Source organism: Martes martes (assembly GCF_963455335.1).
Source record: "Martes martes genome assembly, chromosome: 11".
NCBI classification, from domain to species: Eukaryota; Metazoa; Chordata; class Mammalia; order Carnivora; family Mustelidae; genus Martes; species Martes martes.
The window spans coordinates 89291345-89314265 of record NC_137899.1 but is presented as its reverse complement, the minus strand read 5'-3'; the positions used below and the strand labels follow the sequence as shown (position 1 = coordinate 89314265).

Below are 22921 nucleotides of genomic sequence, written 5' to 3'. Positions count from 1 at the left end.
ACTCATCATGTTCATACTTGTATTAAAGCACTTACCACTGTGATATGTTTATTTATTTATAAGTCTGTCCTCACCACTTTCATAACCCCGTTCATCCTTACAACTTCCAGAAACAGCTAAAAACAATATCCAATAGATCTGAAAACTTATGATCACACAAAAACCTACAGGTGGATGTCCATAGCAGCTTTATTAATAACCATCATAAATGGAAGCAACCAAGATGTCCTTTAGTAGGTGTAATGGATAGACACATTGGTATATCCCCACCACATGCCACATGGAATACCATTCAGTGATGAAAAGAAATGAGCTATCAAGCCATAAAAATCCATGAATGAATCCTACACATACTGCTAACTAAAGAATCCAGTCTGAAAAAAGCTAAATACTATATGGTTCCAGTTACATGAATCCTGGAAAAGGCAAACCTGTAGTTATTGTAAAAAGATTAGTGATTGCCAGAGAGGTGGGCAAAGGGGAGATGGGTTGAAAAGACCGAGCACAGAGATTTTGGGGATGAGGGACGAGGGAGAGGAGTGGGAAAAGCCATTTTGTGTGATGCTATAAAGGCAAATATATGACGTTACTTATTTTTTTAAAGATTTTGTTATTTATTAGAGAGAGAGAGAAAGAGAGAGAGAGAGCGCATGTGCACACAAGTGGGCAGAAGGGCAGACGGAGGGAGAGAAACAGACTCACTGCTGAGCAGAGAGCCCGATGCGGGATTTGATCCCAGGATCCTGACCTGAGGTGAGGACAGACGCTTAACCAAATGAGCCACCAGGCACCCCTATGACATTATGTATTTGTCGAAACCCACAGAACTTTAAAGCATGGAGAATGAACTCTAATGTATGCAAATTAAATAAAATAATTTAAGGAGGTTAGGGGATCCCAGGATGTAGTGCAGAATGTGACAAAACCACCTAACTGCATTACAAAATGCACAAAACAATCTTCTTGAAAGGAGTAGGAGAAAAAGGCGCTGAACCAAGCAATTTCAGAAATCAGGATGTAAAACTAAAGGAAAAGAACTGTATGTAAGAACTACACACGGGTTGATAAAGCTGCTTCCCACAAGGGCACGGGCTAATAATTCTGACACTGCTACAAGTTTGCTGGGCTACAACAGTCAAGCCAACGGGTGGCGGATGGGAGGGGGACAGGTGGTTTACTGTTGGAGAAGGAGGTTTCAGATAAATAAGATAAGAGGAACAGGCTAGAGTGATCCATACACTAATGCATTACAGTTGGAGACATCAGTATGAACTCATTTTTAGCTTAGTATGTAAATGCACAAGGAGCGCCTGAGTGGCTCAGTCTGTTAAGCGTCTGGTTCAGCTCAGGTTGTGATCTTGGGGTTGTGGGATCGAGCCCTGCACTGGGCTCCACGCGGAGTGGGGAGTCAGCTTGAGATCCTTCCTCTTCCTCGGCCCCTCCCTGCCTCTAAAATAAATAAATCTTTTTAAAAATATGTAAATCCAAGTAGCCACATGTAGAAATATGTATGGATAAGAATACATATGAGGGTTAGTATAAATGCATATATTTCTTTCCTCGGTCAGTTGAGAGGACCGAGAAGTAAGGATACACCAATAGCAGCCATCACACCGAGTCCCCAGAGTTTGGTTGCCAATACTGTTCAGCAACAGCCAGCTGGAGCTCCTTGGGAAAATGGCTGATTCTAGGACTGGGGCAGAAAACATACAGATGGGGCTTGGAGCATTTTGTAATGTCAGAAAATAAGGAATGCTAAAAAAAAAAAAGAAAGAAAGAAAGAAAGAAAAATCACAAAGATGGGGACACAGGAGAAACAAATACTTGCAAGAGCTCCCAACGGTCAACCCCAGAACAATCAGCGATAAAAACAAGGCAGTCTTGCATTGTAAGCCTGCTGTCTCCAATGAAAACCCATGAATCCATACTGACATAGATTAGAAGGACAGAGGAAGAGTACCTTTCTAGTGGAGAATCCTGATGAACACTGACTCAGTCAGGTGCTCAAGGTTAACTTTTTTTTTTTTTGTTTAAGATTTTATTTATTTATTTGACAGAGAGACACAGCGAGAGAGGGAACACAAGCAGGGGGAGTGGGAGAGGGAGAAGCCGGCTTCCCGCAGAGCGGGAAGTCTAATGTGGGACTCAATCCCAGGACCCTGGGATCATGACCCAGCTGGAGGCAGCCACTTAACAACTGAGCCCCGCACCCCCCAACTTTGACAGTGATAAGTCTTGTTGATAGCATGTCTATCTGATATGACATGATAAGAGTGGCACTTTACGTCTGGGGTCTTCCGCTGGGAAACACAGACCCTCTTGTCAAATCACAAGAAAAACATCAGATCAAACCCATATTGCTGGACTTTCTACACCATACCACCCACTGTCAAGACCATTAAAAAAAGGGGAAGTCTAAGAAACTGCTACATCCAAGGGGAACCCAAGAAGTTAAGACAACTAAATATAAGGTGTTGTCCTGGATGGGATGCTGGAAGAGAGACATGAGGTAAAAACCAAGGCAACTGGAATAACTATGGACATTAGTAAGAATGTATCAATATTGGTTCGTTAAATGTAACAAATGCACCAAACTAATAGAAGATGCTAGTAACGGGAAACGAGGCATGGACTACAGAAGAAGTCTCTGTAATATCTTGGCAACTTTTCTGTAAACCTCAAACTTCTTGAAATAAAAAAAAAACTTAATAAAAAAACCAAATACTTAATGCTACCTTCCTTGCAAACAACACGGGTTTTCTTCTACAAAGTGTATCCCTAACTGTGTAAGCCAGAGGCCACCCTCTAAGACAACTGTTGGCAACTTCCATTTTATTCATTCACCAAATGAACACCTACTATGTATTGGGGATTCCTTTTGGCTCTAAGGCAAAATTCTAGAGGATAGAAGAAAAGGAGATACTGCTTGTTTCAAGAGGCAAGAAATGAACTGATAGCTCAGCCCTCTCTACACAGGCAGGCTGTGCATTTGGTAAAGTCTTGGAAGCCAGGGGCAAACATAGCGCCCAAGGTCACCCAAGCACGTCTGCGAGCACCTGATAGGCAGCCTTGACCTTGGAATGACCAAGGGGAGAACAAATGAAAACATAGAATCAAAAGGAAGAAGCAATTAAGCTCCTGAGGCTGAAATGAGGGCAAGGAGAAGTTGTATGTGTCCAGTGAAGAGAGGTACAGAAAGCCTTTCATTTAAGTGTTGTCATCTGAATTTGACTTAGCTATTTGCAAGCGAATATACTCAGGGTATTCTGGGCTCCAAAGATATGACCATCCGTCATGGGAACAGCTGTAACTACGGAGGGAAGAGAAGCAGATAAAAATGAGGAAGAAAAAGAAAGGGAAACTAGAGGCCTAGATGCTTTTTTTTTTCCTTCTCAAAAGACTCTATTTCCAGTATGCACAATCCAAAAAGGACATAATGACACACAGATAACCTGTTAATGAGCTAGCTGCATGTTGCCTTTTCCCCAAAGCAGAACTTCACTGACAGAGCTCCTGGGTGTCTGAAAAGGTAATAAAGGAGAAATATACAGCTTAATCTTTAAACACACATGAACATGCTGCAACCAATGACTACTCCCGTGGACAGGGGTGGTGAAGAACCCCAGCCGCTGTGCGGGTTCGAAGAAAAGCCTGATAGAGCACAATGCTTGTCCCAGAAGGTCAGCCTGTCTGACCAATTATGACGAGCAATCAAAACAACGACTTCAAATACTGAGCTGAGCAAAACGTGGGAGCAGCCAGGAGGTCACCACCTGAAGCTTCGGTCTGGAGAGCAACACTCATAGGAAACTCTGTCTTTCCTTCTGAGTGGGCCTCCTAGATCCCTGCCTTGGGCGGCCTCTCTGACCCCAGACGTGCTACCCTCTACTCCCGTCTGTGAACTGCCAGAGCCCGCCCCCGCTTATCAGCTCATCCACCCCTTAGGCAAGATCAAATCAGACAGGAGCCAATGAGCCCCTTCACTAGAGCCCTTCACGACTGCTCCTCCTCCCACTTGAAACTGTAACCTGTTCCGCTCAAAGTTTAAGACTTTCCTAAGAGTTTTGTGACCCCTGTTGACCCGCGTTCTCGCTCCCCATTCATCCCCTCACCCAGGTGGTCTAACCTCACTGTCTCATGAACGTACCTTTTGTGTCTCTACTTCTGTTACATTCCTTGTTTGGGTTCCTTTCTCCTCCTTCCTCGTCGCTGTTTCTACACAGCCTGCGATGCCCAGTTCAGGACCCACAGCTTACCTAAAGACTCTTGATTTCTCTAGCCCTCAGGGCTCTCAACTCGCACGCAGACCACAGCCTTCTGGAACACTGCGCTCAGTGCTAGTTACAAGCTCTCCCGCATGGCTGCCGGGTCCGCAGGCATGAGGAATTTCGATTCCCTGACTAACCAGAAGACCCTGTGAAATGGGGTCCCCCGTGAAATGGGGTCCCCTAGTGATGGCATCAAACAGGTGTTTAATCAAGATTTATCCATTTAGTGTTACCTACAATTTCAACAGTAGAAATTACTCAACTGCATGTCCCAGTTGAGGGATCCGATTTTTACTAGCCCACCTTACAGTGTCTAAAGGAACATGAACGCAGGCAAGTTGGTGAGTACGACAGGGTGCTCGAAAAGCCAGAGCGGGAACAATGGTCTTATTTGAATAGTTACTCTTGAAGGGCCAATGAACTTTTAAGCACAGATACTCTGCTTTCTCCCTCCTCATTTTCTCCCTGGAACACCGCCGAGCCAGAGCTGCAACATTCAGACCGGGCAAAAACGACTTCGGAGAAGCCCATCAACAAGTCCCCAGGAGCAGCAGTTCTCTGTCTGCGCTCCTCTGCCTCCCACCAGTAATCTTGCCAGATCAGCAATTGTGCTGCTCCCAAGAATGATAACTACCATTTGCTTGGGCTGTTGAGCCAGCCTTTTCTCTCCTGGTATCTCTTGATGAGATGTTCTTCCTCTTCTCTAGCATTTAAGGAAAAGAAGTACATCAGAAGATGCCTTTGTTAGTGAGTAAAGTGAAATATACATCCGGCAGAGGACCTGAGCCACAGAGTGTTAATGTAGTTTGGTCCCTGTCAGCAGACCTGCCATAAGTCATTACCTTCTCTCCTGCTTATCCACCAGGAGTGGGCAGAGGCAAGATCAAAGCAGACAGCAGCCAGTCAACGTCTCCAACGCCCCAAATGAACCCTGTTTCATAGAACAGCCCAAGTGACAACTGAGACGGCCAGCCGTGGGCCTACCTTGACTTAGAAGATAAATTCAGAATCATCGTTTAAGACCCAGGGCTTATCCCTAGATTGATGTCACTCTGAAACAGCCTTGTGTTCACACAGGTTTCTTAGCACCAAGCAAAGCTGGTGAACAAGCGTCACTAACTCTAATTACGTTCTCATTCAGCAGTCCCTCGTGACTTCTCTACCCACGTGGGTAAAGCCTTCCAGCTCGCTTTTTTTAAACTGACCTCATAACCCAGATATAATAAATTCTTGAAAAGTTGCATCTAAATTAAAAGCTGTTCCAAACACATTATGAGGGATGATAGATTGTTGAAGAAAACATTTGTAATTATAACTGACTCGTAAAAACAAACTTGGAAATCATTAATAATTCTTATACCATGCATAGGGCTGGTTGCAAAGATTTTCTACACACATACAAAAAAAAATCTTCATTTTTAGCTGCTCTGGGTGCACACGTGTGCATTCTTGCTCTGTCTCTATTTCCCCCCTCTCCTTGCTTTGCAGAAAGCTATTTTTAGAAGTCTAGTTAAGGAGGAACTTTCTAAGAAAACCATCTGATCCAGAGATAAGGCTATAAAGATATTTGTAAAAACTCAAGTTGACCACATTACGTGCCCGTTGTCTGCAAATAGAAATCACCTCCTGTTTGCTCACTTCAGTCTTCTTCCATCAATAGTTATGACGACAAATTCCCCTGTAGTATCATATCAACAAAGGCGGTACTTACAGATTACTCACAAGCATAAGCCGGTCCATTCACTGTTCTCTGACACTATTTAAAGCCTTTAGAAACAGAGTACTTTCAGAAATTGAACAAAGCAATGACTTTCCCACTTAATTTATTTCTCTTTACGTTCAGATTTTTCTAAGATATTAAAAACCTGTGAATGACACCACAGTAAAGTGCTGAGGGAACGACTAGGAATTCACTTCGGAGATGGCTGAAGAATTAAAAATGACCAGGTCTGGTTAAGCTATGAAACAAATAAGCATAAAGTGTTAAATGCAGAATTTGGACGGTGAATGTGGGGGTGTTGACCACACAGTTTTTCAGCCTTTTTAGGAATTTAAAATATTCATGATACACTGTGGAAAAAATATTGCCAGGTTCTTACACTGGCTGTCTAATCACGCATAAGGCGCACTGTTGGGAAAAACTCGGGAAGCTTTCACTTAATAGGAAACCTATTTCATTCCTGTAGGTTTTTTCTTAACACCATTCCCTTTAATGCTAACGGATTTTTCTGAAGGCAGCGATCAGGTGTGTGTGTGGACCAATAACAGGAAATTATGAACCACCAAGTCAAAACAGAGAGCCGTTCCCAGAGCTCCGCTGAATACATGAACCCGTACGGACTTTTCACCTTGGCGTTATGGGGTAGCTTGAACATCCTCCGCGCTTTATAGATGAGGGAAGGAAGGTGGTGCCAGGGAAGAGAAGTGGCTTGGGCTAGTCTGAGGTCACTGAGCTGACAAGGAGACTAGATCCACATTTTAGACGCTTTTCCCACATGCCATGATAAAATTTACATTAGTTATGTTCCCAGATGGCTATGAAGCATAACAACAAAAATTCTAAAAACAGAATGTATTAAACTAGTAACAGAATTAATGCTACAAAACTGATATAGATACGACAATTTGAAGACACAAATGAACGTTCTAAAATTCTGTGAGTCCCCATTAGTCATGAAATATTTCATTTGCTCAGCTGTCTCAGAAGTGAACAGGTTGAGTGCTGAAAGCCACAGTGACAACATAAATAGCCAAAGACAAGAATAAAGCCATCTCCTTCTCCACCTTCTTGGCTAGAGCTGATACAGCTACTAGTGGTTGGTTATTTGAGGTCCCCACTTGTCATAAAGAGACCAAATAATACTGCAAATGAATAAAATAGTAAGAGTAAAATTCCAAGAAAATCAACACTACAAACTGTGGTAAATTAGTATTTTTTCAGTCGAGACAGACACTGAAGAATCGGGGGGGGGGGGAATCAATTGATCAGCTCTCTTTTCAACTTAATGATGTTCATGATGACTTCCAGCAGACCTTAAATGGGACTAATCTATTTACGCTAATAAAATCTGAATCTATTCCGTACCAGAGTGGGAGGTAACAACTGGCCGTGATGCAAATACCACTCAGAGCGGCATTCTTCGTATTAACATAATTTGATATGATGAAGATGCTATGCTCTTGCTTCTGGCTACACTTCCTTGGGAGACCAGCAAGAGGTTATCTTGGCTTTGGGCATCAGTGTAATTAGCTCTAGCAAGTCATTATACCATAGGCAGCTGTGACTACCAGCCTTTGGAGAAACCCACTCGGAGCACCAGCCATCATGCCGCCTACTGCAGACTGTCATTGGGAACCTTGCTGACACCAGAATCCAGAGCACCCCGGCCTGTTGTCTGAAAAACAATCCTTGTACACTGCTTCCCGTCAGAGGGTTTTCAAGGAACATATAGCAAATTAAATACACTGCATTCCATATAACTTGCTTCCAATAATCAGCTACAGTGGGGTGAACACTGAACACCCCAAATTCTACACAGAACCTCAGAATGGGACCTTACTTGAAAAGAGGGTCTTTGTAGATGATATCACAGTAAGGATGGAGATGGGATCAGGCTGGATTAAGGGTGGGCACTAAATCCAATGAGGCTGTCCTTCTAAGACCCAAAAAAGGACACATGGAGACACAGGGAAGAAGGCCATGGCAGGATGGAGGCACAGATCAGAGTTACGCTGTTAGAAGCCAAGAAATGCCAGACCCACCAGAAGCTGGAAGAGGCAAGGGAGGGTCCTCCCCTAGGCCCTCGGGAAGGAATGTGGCCCCTGGCTTCCAGAACTGTGATGGGACACGTTTCCGGTGCTTAAAGCCACCAAATTGGGGTCATTTGTTACAGTTGGCCTAGGAAACGGACACGCTAGCTTTCATGGCAGTAAACACCCCGCGCTACTTCTGCTGCTGAAAAACCACCAGTGGACCACCTCCAGGAAAAAGAGAAGGAGGTTAAATAGTATCACCACCTGTTGTCACGTTAGGGTGGGGGGGAGGCAGGAAACAGAGGTTCCTGGGTGGGTGCTGGCATACAAAGGACAGGAGCAGGGAAATACAAATTAGCGAGGAGAGGAGATGTGGGGGTTTCTGAAATCGAGACAGATGGCAGGGGTGGAGAAGTCAGCAGGTCCGAAGTCTGTAACGGCGAGAGCACATCACGCTACAGTCCACACATATGTGACATGGGGAGGGAAGGAGACATGTTTTACACACAGGACTCCACCTAATCACTAGAAATAATTCCTGTTTTCCTATGACACCTCTTTTATTATTCTCGTTTCATGGAGGAGGAAAAGTAAGTACAGAGAAATGAACAATTTGGTCCTGGCCACCAAGTTATCAGATGAAATGGCTGCAATGTAAAACCATTTGTATCTGATTCCAAGGCTTATGTATCGAAGTTGGTGCAAAGTATCAAAGAGAGCGCTCTGTCACAGGCCTCACTGAATTCAAGAATGTCTCAACTGTAATTCCGTATACACTTCCTCTCAGGGCAATGATTGATCCTACGAAGTAGAAAGATCCAGACCAGTGGCCCCTAGCCATCTAAGTATCTTTCAAGACACTGATGCCCAGGCCCCACTCCTGATCAACCGAATCAAATCTCTGGGATGGGATCTGGGCAGATGCTGTTTTCAGAAAGCTCCCGGGTGAGTCAAATGGGTACCACGGCTGAGAACCACTGCCCACTCCTGCAGCTGCAGAAGAGACGGGTGTGGCATTAGTGGGGCAACTCTGGCCATGTCACGTCTTGGAAGTAGTCTGACAAATCCTGGGGCAGTGAGGAAAACGAAAAAAAGGCTTTAAATGTTTCAAGAATGCCTACATTCTGACTTGCACAGCTTCTGTGTTTTTCCTTCAATGATGTGGGAATTCGAGCCTAGGCATTAGGAAAGCTGCCTCTTCCTCTCATCTCTGCACGAGCCAGAAAATTGTAGGCTCATCCTGTGTTTGGAAAGAACTCCATAAAAATCAGCAATGTGCTAGACTAGGAAGCAGCTTCTGCTGTCACTGCAAATATTGTTTTTACAATTTCTGGGCCTGGAGGAAACAAAGCTGGATAGTTTTTTTTTTTTTTTTTAAAGTGACTTCTTTTGTTCACTGCAATGCTAAGAGCCCACAGCTTTAGATCCCATTTCCTAACCTCCAGCTGGGCATGGTGATGTGATGGAGCGCAGTACTTCCAAAACTTCGGTCTCTATCAAAATTACCAGGGGTGGGCGGGCTGGTTAGAACGAATATTCCTGCAGGAACTTGCATTCCTCACCTGTTCAAGTGATGCAGATGCTGACAGCCCACGGACCACTCCCTGGGTTGCGCTGGCGCAAAGGAGTGCTTCCCAAGCTCTAAACGTGCCTGGACATCACACACCGATAGTGTACAAATGCAGAGCCTGACTCGGAGGACAGACCGCTCTCAATGGAGCACGGGTGTAGCCTATTCCATTGGGGGTGGGGGAGACAGCTTTCTGGTTGGATGCCCATTCAACAGTTTGACAGGTAAAAGACAAAACCCCTGAGCATTAGCCTTCTAACCGCCCCTTGCCTTTTTTGGATGAAGACACTAAAGAAGAAATAAATTAAACGACCTCCCTTAGAACTGAGTAGGTGTTTCCTCATGTCTAAGGAAAGAAAACTGTGGAGACTCCTATAGATGCATAAAGTAACGGAAAGGATGTCCCTTTCAACGACAGCTGCCACAGCTCCATGTCCAGAGTGCCAGGGTGCTCATTTCCCTTCTCCTAAGAGACGGCCTTAATTTGAATCAGGATGCTTCGCCTTGCAACAGGTGGAAGCCATTTTGAAAAAAAAGGGCCGGGAGCGGAGGTGGGGGTTGTGGGGGGAGGGTGGTGGGGGATGGCAACAGAGGAATCAGATAACAAGAACACAAGGTGTATTCAATTCTGCATTCCTGTGGATTACCATCAGAGGAATAAGAACTGTAACATTTTAATTTAAGGGTTGCCAACAATCTTAAACCCACAAGCACGAATTGTGGGGGGACGACATGCACACACATGTCCTTGTACTAAGGAAGCCCTCGTTGATTCATTCACTTTCAATCACTCAGCCATTCGCCCATTTATTAAATATTGAATACCTCCTCTAGAGCAGACACTCCTAGGAGCTAAGGACTTGGAACACAACCCCCTGCCGAAAATATTCAAGCGACTTCATCTGCTGGAAAGTGCCTTGGGCACCAAGGTGAGACGATTGCTTCTGTGCTTTCACTCCTCTCTCTCTGAGGCAATATCAAGGAGTAAGAAATTTAGGGCAGTGTGCCCCTGACTGTGGGGAGAGCCCAGCCCAGCCCAGCCCAGCCCCCCAACCCCATCTGTCGTACACTGATACTTTTACAAAATACATCAGAAATTGATAATAAAAAAATTTAAAACCACAAAGATATACAAAACACAAATTCCCCCTCCCCCCTTTTTTGGTTAGTTTCAACAGGCAATGTTAAATTCCTTTAAAAGGAGGGAGGGCATCTAAATGCTTTCTCTCAAATTCTGTACCTCTCACAGCAGACTGGTAACAAATAGCTTGCAGACAAGCATACTCCTCGGGCTACATTTTGAGTAGAACTCATTTGGACACTGGACTCCAGGGTCAGGTTGCTTGAGTGTGAATTATAGTTCCAGTACTTGCTAGCTCTGTGACTGTGGGCATTTGATTTCGTTTCGCAATTTCTCCATTGCCTCCCCATCATAAGAACACCACCCTCACAAAGCTGTTGCCAATACACATAACCACAAGTCAACACACAGCAAATAATCAGAATTGTGTCTGGCTCATAGTACATGCTACCAAAAGTGTTAGCTGCTAGTACATGCTACCAAAAGTGTTAGCTGCTATCATTACTACTATCTACTACTAGGAATACAACTGTTACTATTATCACTATCTGAACGACGCGTGTTATCATTTGGGGCCAATAGCGGAACAGCTGATTCACCTATAAGATGGCGTTTCTCATCGCCTCCTTCCTATTCACTCCCTTCCCTTCTGTGAGTTCTGTGCCTAGATGGTGAAATTATGGATTGGAAAGCACGTTATCACCCACGGAAATGCCCCCTTGTGAGAGATTGTCTATACTGCCCAGATGCCATTTCTGAGAGGTAAGGACAGAGCATCCTGGGGTCCCTCCAACCACACATCACCAAAAAGATGAAAGCAGCACTGAGACAGCTGTCCTCCCACCCCCCCCAACCCCCCCGTTGTGCTGATGCTGTGCGACACTGGGAGCTGCCTTAGGGCAAAGGTGCAATCGGAGACCCGACGGACAGTCTAGCAGCGGGAATGACTTCAAAGGACATTTTTTTTAAACATCAAGTAATTGACTACTTTGCCCACCTGCATCTTTTACACATATGTGTATTTCTCCAAGCTCCCTTCTCAACAGTTGTTTTCGATTCGCAGCAGAAATTTTTGAGAATTGTTTATTTTTTTTCTTCAGCTTAGTCACCTGCAACTAACTGGGCAGAAAAATGTTACAGTGACATTTAAGGAACATTGAAACTTGACCATGGAAAATCTGTTTGAAAACAACTTACAAAGATTAAAAAGCAAGAGAATGTCTCAAGATGCGAGAGGAAAATAACCATCTCATTACTTTTTCGATCTCATTACTCTGAGGATATTAAATTTATTGATAGGGTCTAACTAATTTACATTCTCAGAAAATAAAATTTTTATGAAGAAAGAAAGGGCAACAAAATAAATAAGAAAGCAGGTGTTTTGGTTGTGACAACACATTTGGGGATTAATAAATCGAATGACCTTACTTTAAAGATTTACTTACTTACACAGAACTCTATCTTGACTTGGTCAAGGAGAAGACAGGTGAAGTTGGAGTTCTCATCTATCCCTCAGAATGGAATAATCGATTTAGAAAACAAGAGGCAAAGTAACACTATGGCTGGTGACAAGGTATAAGATGGCAGGAGGCTGCCCTAAGGTGTCACTGAGCTGGCAAAGTGTGGCCCTGAGATGGTCCAGATTATAGTCAACTAGTTCTGAGTTTTAAAGTGTTTTTACTACTCAAGCTGAAAATGATCATGTACAATAAGCCAGCATCTTTAATATGCCGATATGCTCTGTAGTTCATTGTTGCCTTTGTTTTCTTTGGAATTCAGTACACTAAGTATATTAAAGTTGCTCTGCACACCAGGGAGCGTGACACCGTGGGGACAGAAATACTGAAAGTTTTTTCTGAATGAGAGGAAGTTAATGATATGGTCAGACCAAAGCTAGATATAAAAAAGGTTTTGTCACTATTTCTGGTCTTCCCATGCTGACTCTGTAGTTATTTCTAACTCTCAGAACTTATCCACTGTGTCTATCCAACCATCCATCCATCCATCCATCCATCCACGTCTGTACGCATTCCTTCAATAAATTATTTATTGAACACCCTCCTGCTGTCTGGTACTGTACTATGCTTTTGGAACTTACATTCTATTGGGAAAAGACAGATAATAAATAAGTTAGAAAATCGATGAACCAATAAATATGGTGGTTATGTAAAGATGAAGGAAAAATCAAAGTGTTCAAATAGTGACTGGGGGGATTTATTCAGGATCTGGAGAAAAAAAGAGAATTCTACGCAGAGGATTCAAACGAGGAAACAGTAATGCAGAGACAGAATTACAGAGGTACGGGCAGAACTGAAAGAAGCAACGAGGGATGGGTAAGGTACCCAGAGACTAGCAAGAGCTGAAAGCTGTCGTCAAGGGGCAAGGGGAAGAAATGACGTTACCAGAGCCCCGTCAGGGCTGGAGCTACAGAGCCGGTGTCACCTGGCAGCGCATCTGGTTACGGAGGGATGTACGCACAGCCAGAACAATGATCCAAAGTAGAGAGGAAGGAGATAAGAAACAGCCCTTATCTCTTTCTTCTCTTACCTCTGCCCGTCTGCCGCTATTGGCAGGACCAGATTTTAAGCTAACGTGGCAAGGGAACTTTGGTGATACAGTCCAGGGAGTTCAGCTTCAGTGTTGGCCTGGACTGGGGTGTCGGAGGGAGGGAAGAATGCAGAATAATCCTACTCAGGTAGGATAGTCAGGAAAAGCTGCTGGTGAGGGGGTGGGGTGGGCAGGGGTTGCCATCTGAACTGAGTCTCAGAGAAGAAGGTCCCAGCCACGCAAAGAGCCAGAGTCAGAGTAATCCAGTGGAGGGACCAGTGAGTGCATGCCTTCGCCATCCTCCCTTCCCCGCACCCTGCACTCAGTACAGATCCCTCACAAGGAACATAACTCACGCAGAGCCAGATGACCCAAATGAACCCTTTCCTAGGTGTGATGCTATTACTCAAGTTCTGAGAGAGAGGCGAACGCCTCTGTACCGGTTTCTCAACACCACAGAAGAGTTTGCTCATAAAAAAGAACACTTGTAACTACAGCACTTGCCTATTAAAGGTCTAGGATTTATATTAACTCTAAGGTATAAAGAAGGAAAAACCAAGGAACACACATATAAAGGCAGGTAAGGGCAAGCAACTAAAGTAGAACTCTTTTCCATTTGCACAACTTTTCTTTGAAGAGCTCAAGCCTTCCGTGCTTTGAGATAATCTCGAATCATGCAACTTCTGTAAAAATATGCTATTGCGTCCATCATTCTCCCAAAGGAAAAAACACTATAAAGATACAATCACAGTGTAATAGTAGTTAATGTATCAATAAAATTTAAACTCACAGTAAGTTCTTTTAGTTTTAGATTCACCTCCAAGTCACTAAATGGCTAAAATGGATAAAAAAATAAATACCTCAAGCCTATAAATCCAAGCATCTACTAAAAATTGCTTCATTTCTGCTGCCTGGAAACCATTTCTTTATATAATCAAAGTAAAATTTTCAGTATTAATGAGCTCTTGAATTAAATGATCTTTTTTTATTTTATTTTATTTAATTTGACAGACAGAGATCACAGGTAGGCAGAGAGGCAGGCAGAGAGAGAAGAAGGGAAGCAGGCTCGCGGCTGGGCAGAGAGCCCAATGTGGGACTCGATCCTAGGACCCTGGGATCATGACCTGAGCTGAAGGCAGAGGCTTTAACCCACCGAGCCACCCAAGTGCCCTAAATGATCTGACTTCTAAAGGCCAGTTTGCTGGTAGGTTCAAATTCACTGTGAGCTGGCTGAGTTCTTAACAGTAAGTCTGCCCTAAAATGGTACAACAAGGGTTTTCTTATTGGTAGTTGAGGTTTGGCACAATAACTTCTTTCCCTGACATCCTTCATACGCCTGGTACATTCACCAGCGGAAAAATAATTCCCTTCAGGGACAAGTTCCAGGCAAATAGTGAGGAGTTGCCTGCATGTCAATGAGACTCACCACCTTCCATATGCAAAGCCAACCACTTTTTTCTTAAAGATCTGAAGGAATTTCCATTATCTCTACGTTAGCTCTAAATTTCCCCAGTGCCGGTTTAATTTATTCCTTCTTGTTTCGTCTCTGATGAATATGGAAACAGATGGTAATTCTCTTTCTTTCTGTAATTTGTGTCTCTTGCCAAGTTAATGAAAACCGCTGACAAAAACAGTAAGGTCAAAGTGTATTCTTACCTGTAGGAGAGGTCGCTGCACCCCCATCACCTTCATGGTGTCTGCATTAGCTAGGATCTTCAAGGGGTCAGATGTTTTGGTGACTCCTTCAATCTCCTTGTTGATCTCTGCCAAGACCTGATTGAGGAAGATGTTTTTGATGTACACGGTGAGAAAGTCTCGAAGAGGGCACTGTTTGGTTGGGCCAAGTCCCAGGGCATGCTCGATCTCTTGAATAAATCTGGAGGACAACAGAAGAAAACAGTTGTCAAATATATCAGAAGAATACTTCAGGATATATCACAAAACACATATGGGTTATTTCCAGCTTTGGCCTCTCTTTCCATGGAGAGGTGAGGGGAGATTCTCAGAATTCTTAACGAGAACAGGTCATCGCTTTATTATTTGTTTCAATATTAGTTGTTTTTGCTTTCCTAAGTTATTTCACTAATTGAATAAAAATAGGACAAAACAGAAAACACAACTTCTAAACTCAGGGGAAAAAAAGGGAGACATCAAAAGATATTTGTATTAATTCAATAAGGAAATAAGAATACAAGAAGTGAAGGGAGGCATGATGAACAGTAAACAAACTAAAGGGCAAATTTAAAAGCACACCCCCAAATACTGCGTATTTCTCCCTGAGATCTTTATATGTATAGACAGAATGTTCCAAAAAAGGGGAGATCTGCATTTCCCTGATGATTAGTGATGTTGAGCATCTTTTCATTTGTGTGTTGGTCATCCGTATATCTTTGTAGAGATGTTTATTAAGGTCTTCTGCCCATTTTATAGGTTTGTTTGTTTGTTTTGGTACTGAATTGTAGAAGTTCTTTATATATTTTGGATACTAACCCTTCATTGGATATGTCCCTTGCAAACATCTTCTCCCATTCAGTAGGATGTTTGCTTTCTTAATGGTTTCCTTTGCTGTGCAAAAGCTTTTTATTTTGATATAACCCCAACAGTTTAGTTTTGCTTTTGTTTCCCTTGCCTCAGCAGACATATCTAGAAAAATGTTGCTATGGCCAATGTCAGAGAAATTACTGTGTTCTCTTCTAGGATTTTTATGGTTTCAGGGCTCACAAATAGGTCTTTAATCCATTTTGAGTTTATTTTTATGTATGGTGTTAGAAAGAGTCCAGTTTCATTCTTTCACATGAAACCACAAGGAGGTAATCACCTTGCACCTGTTAGAATGGCTAGAATCAAGAAGAAAAGAAACAATAAGTGTTGGCACTTATTCCAGCCACTCTGGAAAACAGTGTGGAGTTTCCTCACAAAATTCAAAATAGTGATACCATATGATCAGTAATGCCCCCTTGGGTATTTACCCAGGGAAAATGAAAACACTAACTCAAAAAGATATATGCACCCCTATGTTTATTGCAGCATTATTTGTAACAGTGAAGACATGGAAGCAGCCCAAGTGTCCATCAATAGATGAATGGGTAAAGAAAATGTGGTATATATATATGCAAGTGAATATTTTTTAAAGTTATTTAAAAATATTTTAAAAAGATTTTATTTATTTATTTGAGAGAGAGTGTGAGGGGAACATAACCAGGGAGGGAGGGGCAGGGGGAGAGGCAGAAGTAGGCTCCCTGCTCAGCAGGGTTTAATCCCAGAACCCCAAGATCATGACTTGAGCCGAAGACAGATGCTTAACCAACTGAGCCCCCCAGACACACACACACACACACACACACACACACACACACACACACTGGAATATTACACAGCCATTAAAGGAGAATGAGATCATGCCATGTGAGACAACATGCATGGACCTAGAAGGTATTATGCTGAGTGAAATAAGTCAGACTGAGAATGACAAATACCATATGATCTGCTCATAAATGGAATCCAAAAAAGATGAGTAAACAAACAGAAAGCAGAATCAGGACTGTAAATACAGAAAACAAGCTGATAGTTGCGGGAGTGGGGGCAGTGGTGAGAGGCGGGCAACCGGGGGGAGGTGCAAAATAAGCCAAGGGAGAGGGACATATAGGCCTCCAGTTATGGAATGAGTAAGTCACAGGAATAAAAAGCAGAGCCTAAGGAATACAGTCAATGATATCGTAATAGTGATATAATGGCACAGATGGTAGCTACTCTTGCAGTGAGCACAGTCTAATGTATACACTTATCAAATGGCTAAGTTATACACCTGAAACGAATGCAACATTGTGTGACAACTATACCCAAATTAAAAAAAAAGGGGGGGGCGGAGGGGAGAGAGAATAAATGATAACTCTTCTAATTCATGAAGATAAATTGGGAGGTAAAGAAAGAGAACGGGAAGGAAGGTGGGGAAAAAGGAGAACTTCAACCTTATTTGTAATGATCTGTTCCTTCACCGGGAACACTTAAAGCATAGGGAACAGAATGTTAGGAACTGTCCAAACTCACAGATGAGGACGCAGATGTTTGTTACATTCTTCTTTGTACTTTTTCTTCCTGCTTTACGCGGTTTTGCTATGCACAGATTTAAGTTACTGCCTCTTAGTTACACCAGTCCCCCCAAAACAAGGTTTAAATTCCAGTTACTACATTTGTTAACTGTGAGTAATGGCAATGGCATAAAATAAAAACTTTGCTGCTACCTCTCCAGTCCAGAAATTATGTAAATAACTGAAGTTCAGCACGATCAGTGGATCAATCATGTCACTTCTTTCAGAGTCTGACAGTGATTGATAATTGCACACCTGTTACTCAGTTCATGTTCAGGCAGCAAAGCGTGTAGTTGTGTTGTCTCCCTGACTCCCAGTGATAAGCCCACGTGGCATTTTGCAAAAATGGATAATTAAAAGAGGGAACTGGCCAAAAGGGACAGAAATACAGACAAAACAAACTAACAGTGATAACGCTGGGAGTGAAATTTGAATGGAATGTGAGTGGATTTATAGAAGAAACAGCTGGGAATGTTGACACTGTCCCCCCTTTAAGAGGCAAACCCAATCAGAGGGAAGGTGAACTTATCTACCTCACCAAGGAAAGTCTTTGTGGTGAAAGGAATGAAGGCATCCCAGGGGAAGTGAGGGAGCCCAAATTGTACCCTAAAGGAACACTTGAAGATATTTCATAAAACTGAAAAGCAAAGAATAGAATGCTGGCAGATCCAGACTTAAAGCAAGTATGACATTTCACCAATACCTAGAAAAGATGCTCGCTGTGTATCGTAAAGTACATGACAAAAAGAAGGCAACAAGCACTGGTCAAACCACACTGACCAAGATTTTAACAAAATGCTTTATTTCCTAATGTTTCTAATGTCACAGAGTGCTACGTACATATTAGTTTTCTAAGTTTTTCATTTTTTGAGGTATTTATAATTGACAGCAAGGGAGTTTTTCAAGTTTTGGCAAAAAGTTTCTGAAGTCAAGAAACAATTGTAGTTATCCCCAGTGATTAACATTGTTTTGCACAGTGATTTTTACTTTTCCACAATGCTAAGCAAAGTATGGACTGTGTTGTATTTTAAATTTTCTTCAAAAAAAATGGAGAAGGAAAATGAAATGAAATCAAGTCAAATGAAATAAAGACAAAAACGGAATGATTAACTGGGAAGATATATTTGCAACTTCTATCACAGATGAGTTAGGAAAAAAACCCAAACAATTTAGTAGAAAAAATGATCAAAGGACAAGAAAAGACAATTTACAGTAAAGGAATACAATGGCCATTAAACATGGGAAAAAATTCTTAACTTTGTTCCTAATGAAAAAAATGAAAAGTAAACTATACTCAGATGCCATTTTTTATATCCACGCATTGAGCAGATTCCAAAAACTTGAAAAACATAGTCTTTTGGCATATGTGTGGGAAGAGGCATTCTCATGTGTTGTCGATGGGAATGAGAAATGGTAGGACCCTTATGAAGAGCAAGTCAAAATTACAAAATTACAAAATTATAAATGCATTTCCTTTTGACCCAGAAACCCCACTTGTGGGAAATTCTTCTGACAACCGTAGCTAAATATGATTACACAGATCAGTGTAGCATTGTTTTTACAGCAAAAGACAAAACTTAAAAAAAAAAAATCCATCATGTAGGGATTAATCAAAGCAACTGTGGTGTTATCTACACATTGGAATACTGTGCCAACCTCAACCCCCAAATGCGGAAGCTTTCGATGCACCATGAACAGAGCTCCACGACAAATTGTTCAGTGAGAAAAGCAAGTTGCAGATCAATGTGTATTTAGTAGTATTCCGCACACTAGCCTTTCTGTAGAAGTTATGCATCCTCATTTGTTTATTTTCTTATAAAGACAGCCTGGGAAGACTCACAAAAAAACTAATCAAAGGAGTTCCCGCAGGAAGCAGGGATGAGGTGGGGTCTGGAAGAGAAGTGGGAGTTAGACTTTCCGATGACAACTTTAAACGATCATCTTCGATTCTTTTTAAAGGTCAGATTGGCTTTATTCAACAATTTATGAATCAGACAGTATCCCAGCTAGCAAACAGAAAAGAGCTCTTAGAATCATGGGATTTTTAAAGACTGTGAATATATCAGCTACTCAAATAACATTAAATTAGAAAATATAAAGAATTACCTACACATACCAAAGAATGTATTTCATAAACTGCTTTCTAATTAGAGAACATTTAAAGTTGGTGTATAAATGTTCTTTAAGTTTAGCTGTTTGACCTAATAAAGAGTTTCCTTTACTTAATAAATAAATACATCATGCTTAATCTTGCATATCAGTAGTTAACATTCCATTAACCTTTGGGTGTGTGTGGGTGTGTGTGTGTGTGTGCGTGCACGCGCACGCACCTGGGGGGATGGAGGGAAGGGAGGGTTTATACCTATAGTATTATCACAATGACAAAGTAAGCCAAGGAATGGAGGAAAGAAAGCAGACATTGAAAAGCCAAGAGAAACCTCAATGAGGTTTCTTAATTGACTTTATCAACAAGGAAAGGGAGTAAAGGTGAGACCACCACATAAGATATAATAAATCTTTAAGAAGGGAGTGAGCGGAAGAAGGTGGGGAAAAATGAAGAAATAAATGTGGACAGTTAACCATAATTTAAAAATCTCCAAATCCCACATCCTGCAACTTTGACCCTTTCTGACTCCTCTAACCCTCAGAGAAATTTCCCCACCCCCAGGTGTATCATTTCCCTTTGGTCTGCCTCTAAAAGAAAACCACTGTTTTTAATTTGCTTATGAGTAACCACACCAAAGACCTTTTCATTTTATAATTTTCTAGTATTATGGGACTCATTCATCAGAATCTCTCCTAACTCTTTTCAAAAAGAGTTTTCTGAGGACTTCCTACATTTTCAAAATCATTATCATTTGTTAAAAACATATTTTTACTAGTTAACCTGCTCCTAAACAGTGGCAGAAGGCTCTAAATTATCCATATTTTCCTTTTTTTTCTAGTCCTTTGTTTGCCTTTGGTGTCCCCAAAATATGAAATCGTGCTGAGCAGCGCCAATGGAGGGGCGGGGCTCCCATCACCTTCAGGTGCATGACTTCTTCCCAATACAAATCTCTTATTCCCGACAGCACGCGCATTAGTCTAGAAGGACACATCCAGGTTGATGTTCTCATCTCTAACTCAAGGGGACCCATGCAACATGCGCCCAAATCTGCATTCAGACCTGTGCACGCCCCTCACTGTACAGAAAACATGAAACGTGCACGAGAGGAAAGAAAGAAAGAACATGGCTGTCTGATCAGCCCGTTTTTATTCTCATCAAAAAGGGGGAGCAAATACATGAAATGGGCAAATGGCTCTTTCTTGGGCAAGAAGGACACAGAAGACAGACTCTCCTAAGCAGCCAGAAGGTAAATGAGACCTGCCGTTGCTGCAGAGAGGAATAACGGAGGGAAGCGGAAAGGCCACAGCAGAACACTTAGAGTGGGTATTCTTGAGGCTGAGTCTTGACTCCACAGTGTTGAGTGGGTTATCTAGCCTCTCTTGACCTTTCTGCTGTATTGTGTAAAATGGATCTGATAACACAGACGATTGTTTTGATGATTCAAGGAGGAAAATGAAAGTTAAGAACTCAGCACAGAGGTTGGCACATAGGAAATGCTGGGTGAATCGTAGTGACTATTATTGTGATTACTATCAGGATATTAACCTCAATGAGGCTGGAGAGTAGAGGTAAGTGGAACATATTTTATGATTTTTTTTCACCTTCCTCCTGCCTTTTCCTATGTTTGCCCATAATTGGCAATTTGGACCACTAGATTAATACCCTATTTCAGGAAAAAATTGATAGAGGAAAGACCAAAGCCCCAGGTGGCCGGAGTCAAGTGTAAATTATTCACTTCTATATCCTCAGAGTTTAGTACTACTTACTCTATGGCTAGCACATAGTAGGCTCTCAGGAAATATTTGGTAAAGGGAGTAGTGAATAAAATGAACAGGTCTTTTAACTTCAACCTGCAGTTCCTGAAACTAAGGTACGACCTCTGTGACAAATACAGCCTTCCTCCCAAGAATTGGGACCAGAAGTCCAAATAAAATATTTTAAAAAGAAAGCACCTCAATGTTAACAGTTGCCTTTTACTGAAAGAATGTTCTTGAGTCCTTGACCATATACCCAGCATTGTTTTTTTACTTAGAACAATACGGTTATTCACACGACTTTATATTCTGTTCTTTTGCAGAGTATTATAGACTTATTCCATCCCACTAATGAACACAAGATTATTCAACCAAACATCTATTAGGGAATATTAATGCTGCCCTATGGCTTTATTATAGATAACCTTACAGGGAACATCTTCATTTTGTTACTGTTGAATTATTCCCCCAAGTTATCAGGAGTCACTCCTCATCATTTTTCATAGGCGACTCTACATTTTATTCCCCGCCCCCAGACTGCCACAACGTACTGCATGGCTCCTTTTACCTAGTAAGTACTTGAAAACTGATCTGTTGAATGGGATATAGGAGAGAGAGTGTCAACGGTGTGGAGGCAAATCATCAAAAAGCTCAGTTTTTCCAACAATGCTCCTAATCAGCTCTATGGAAGTAAGAAAGCACTGAATTTTTAACAGCAAAAAGAATCTCATTAGGAAAGAAAACACTTCACTTCAAAGTTAAGATGGAACACAGATGGAACCCTGTCAGAAGGGTATTATCTAATCTGGTGAAGTGCTTTCCCACTAGGGATTCCCAACCTGTGAAAGATGAGAAGGCAAACAAAAGCCCAAGTACGCTGGTGTGTATGGAAAGGAGGAGAAGGAGACCAAAGAAAAGAAGCTACGTGATGCCATCTGTAGAGCATCTCATCACAGGACTTTGAGGACCCTTATTCAGATCAGCCTCCTAAAGCAAGATAAACCAAAAACACATGAAAGTAGGCAATAGATTCTCATGGCACTTGGATGTCTAAAGCATGGATCTCATTTCCCAAATTCTAATATTGCTATTCGTAAATATTTAATCAAAGGTTTTGCTTTCAGAATGCTACCAACTAGGGGGCCTTCTAAAATATGTCCATAGTCAGGACCTATATTTTAAACTTGTTCTTTCTTACAGCAAGTGTGTGGCCTTTGGAATGCATATGGAAGGACACTACCCATATGTGACCTGGTATTTTCAAAATTTTTACCTTGATTTGATTTCTATCCAGGGAAATCATAAACTAATTAAAATTTCACTCAAGCTTCCCAAGCTCTGTGGATAACCCACCCTCCTCACTGCAAATTCTGTTTCACTGTAAAGGTCCATTTCTTCCATTTTATCTCAGCCTGGAATTATGGCTGCCATGAGCTGGAAATACCCTTGAACATGAAGGGCCTATATTATATGTCAGAAGTTGTAATGCGAGCAATGATATTTTTTCATTTGAATAAAAGTAGTTACTCACAGTAAATATGTATTCCTAACATTCACACCCTAGTGAGTTTTTTTAATTCTATGGCGAACATTAGCAGGAATGGGACAAGCTGATATGTACCTTCTGATAAGATAGAGAATAGCACAGCATCACTTCTCTGTTATTTTTGCCAAAAATGCATAACTTGAACCCAGTCAAGGGGAAACATCATCTTTCCATAAAACCAAAACACAAAATCAGAGGTGCAAATTT

At 42.0% G+C, this 22921-nt stretch overlaps 1 protein-coding gene across 1 annotated transcript in view; it reads right to left on the bottom strand.

Moving 5' to 3' along the window:
* The window catches only part of EXOC4 (exocyst complex component 4), a 721703-nt gene that overhangs the window by 196962 nt on the left and 501820 nt on the right, over positions 1-22921 (bottom strand). The window contains exon 11 of the mRNA XM_080818086.1: positions 14876-15095. Within this exon, the coding sequence (XP_080674212.1) occupies positions 14876-15095 (220 nt within the window). The remainder of the gene's footprint in view (positions 1-14875; positions 15096-22921) is intronic.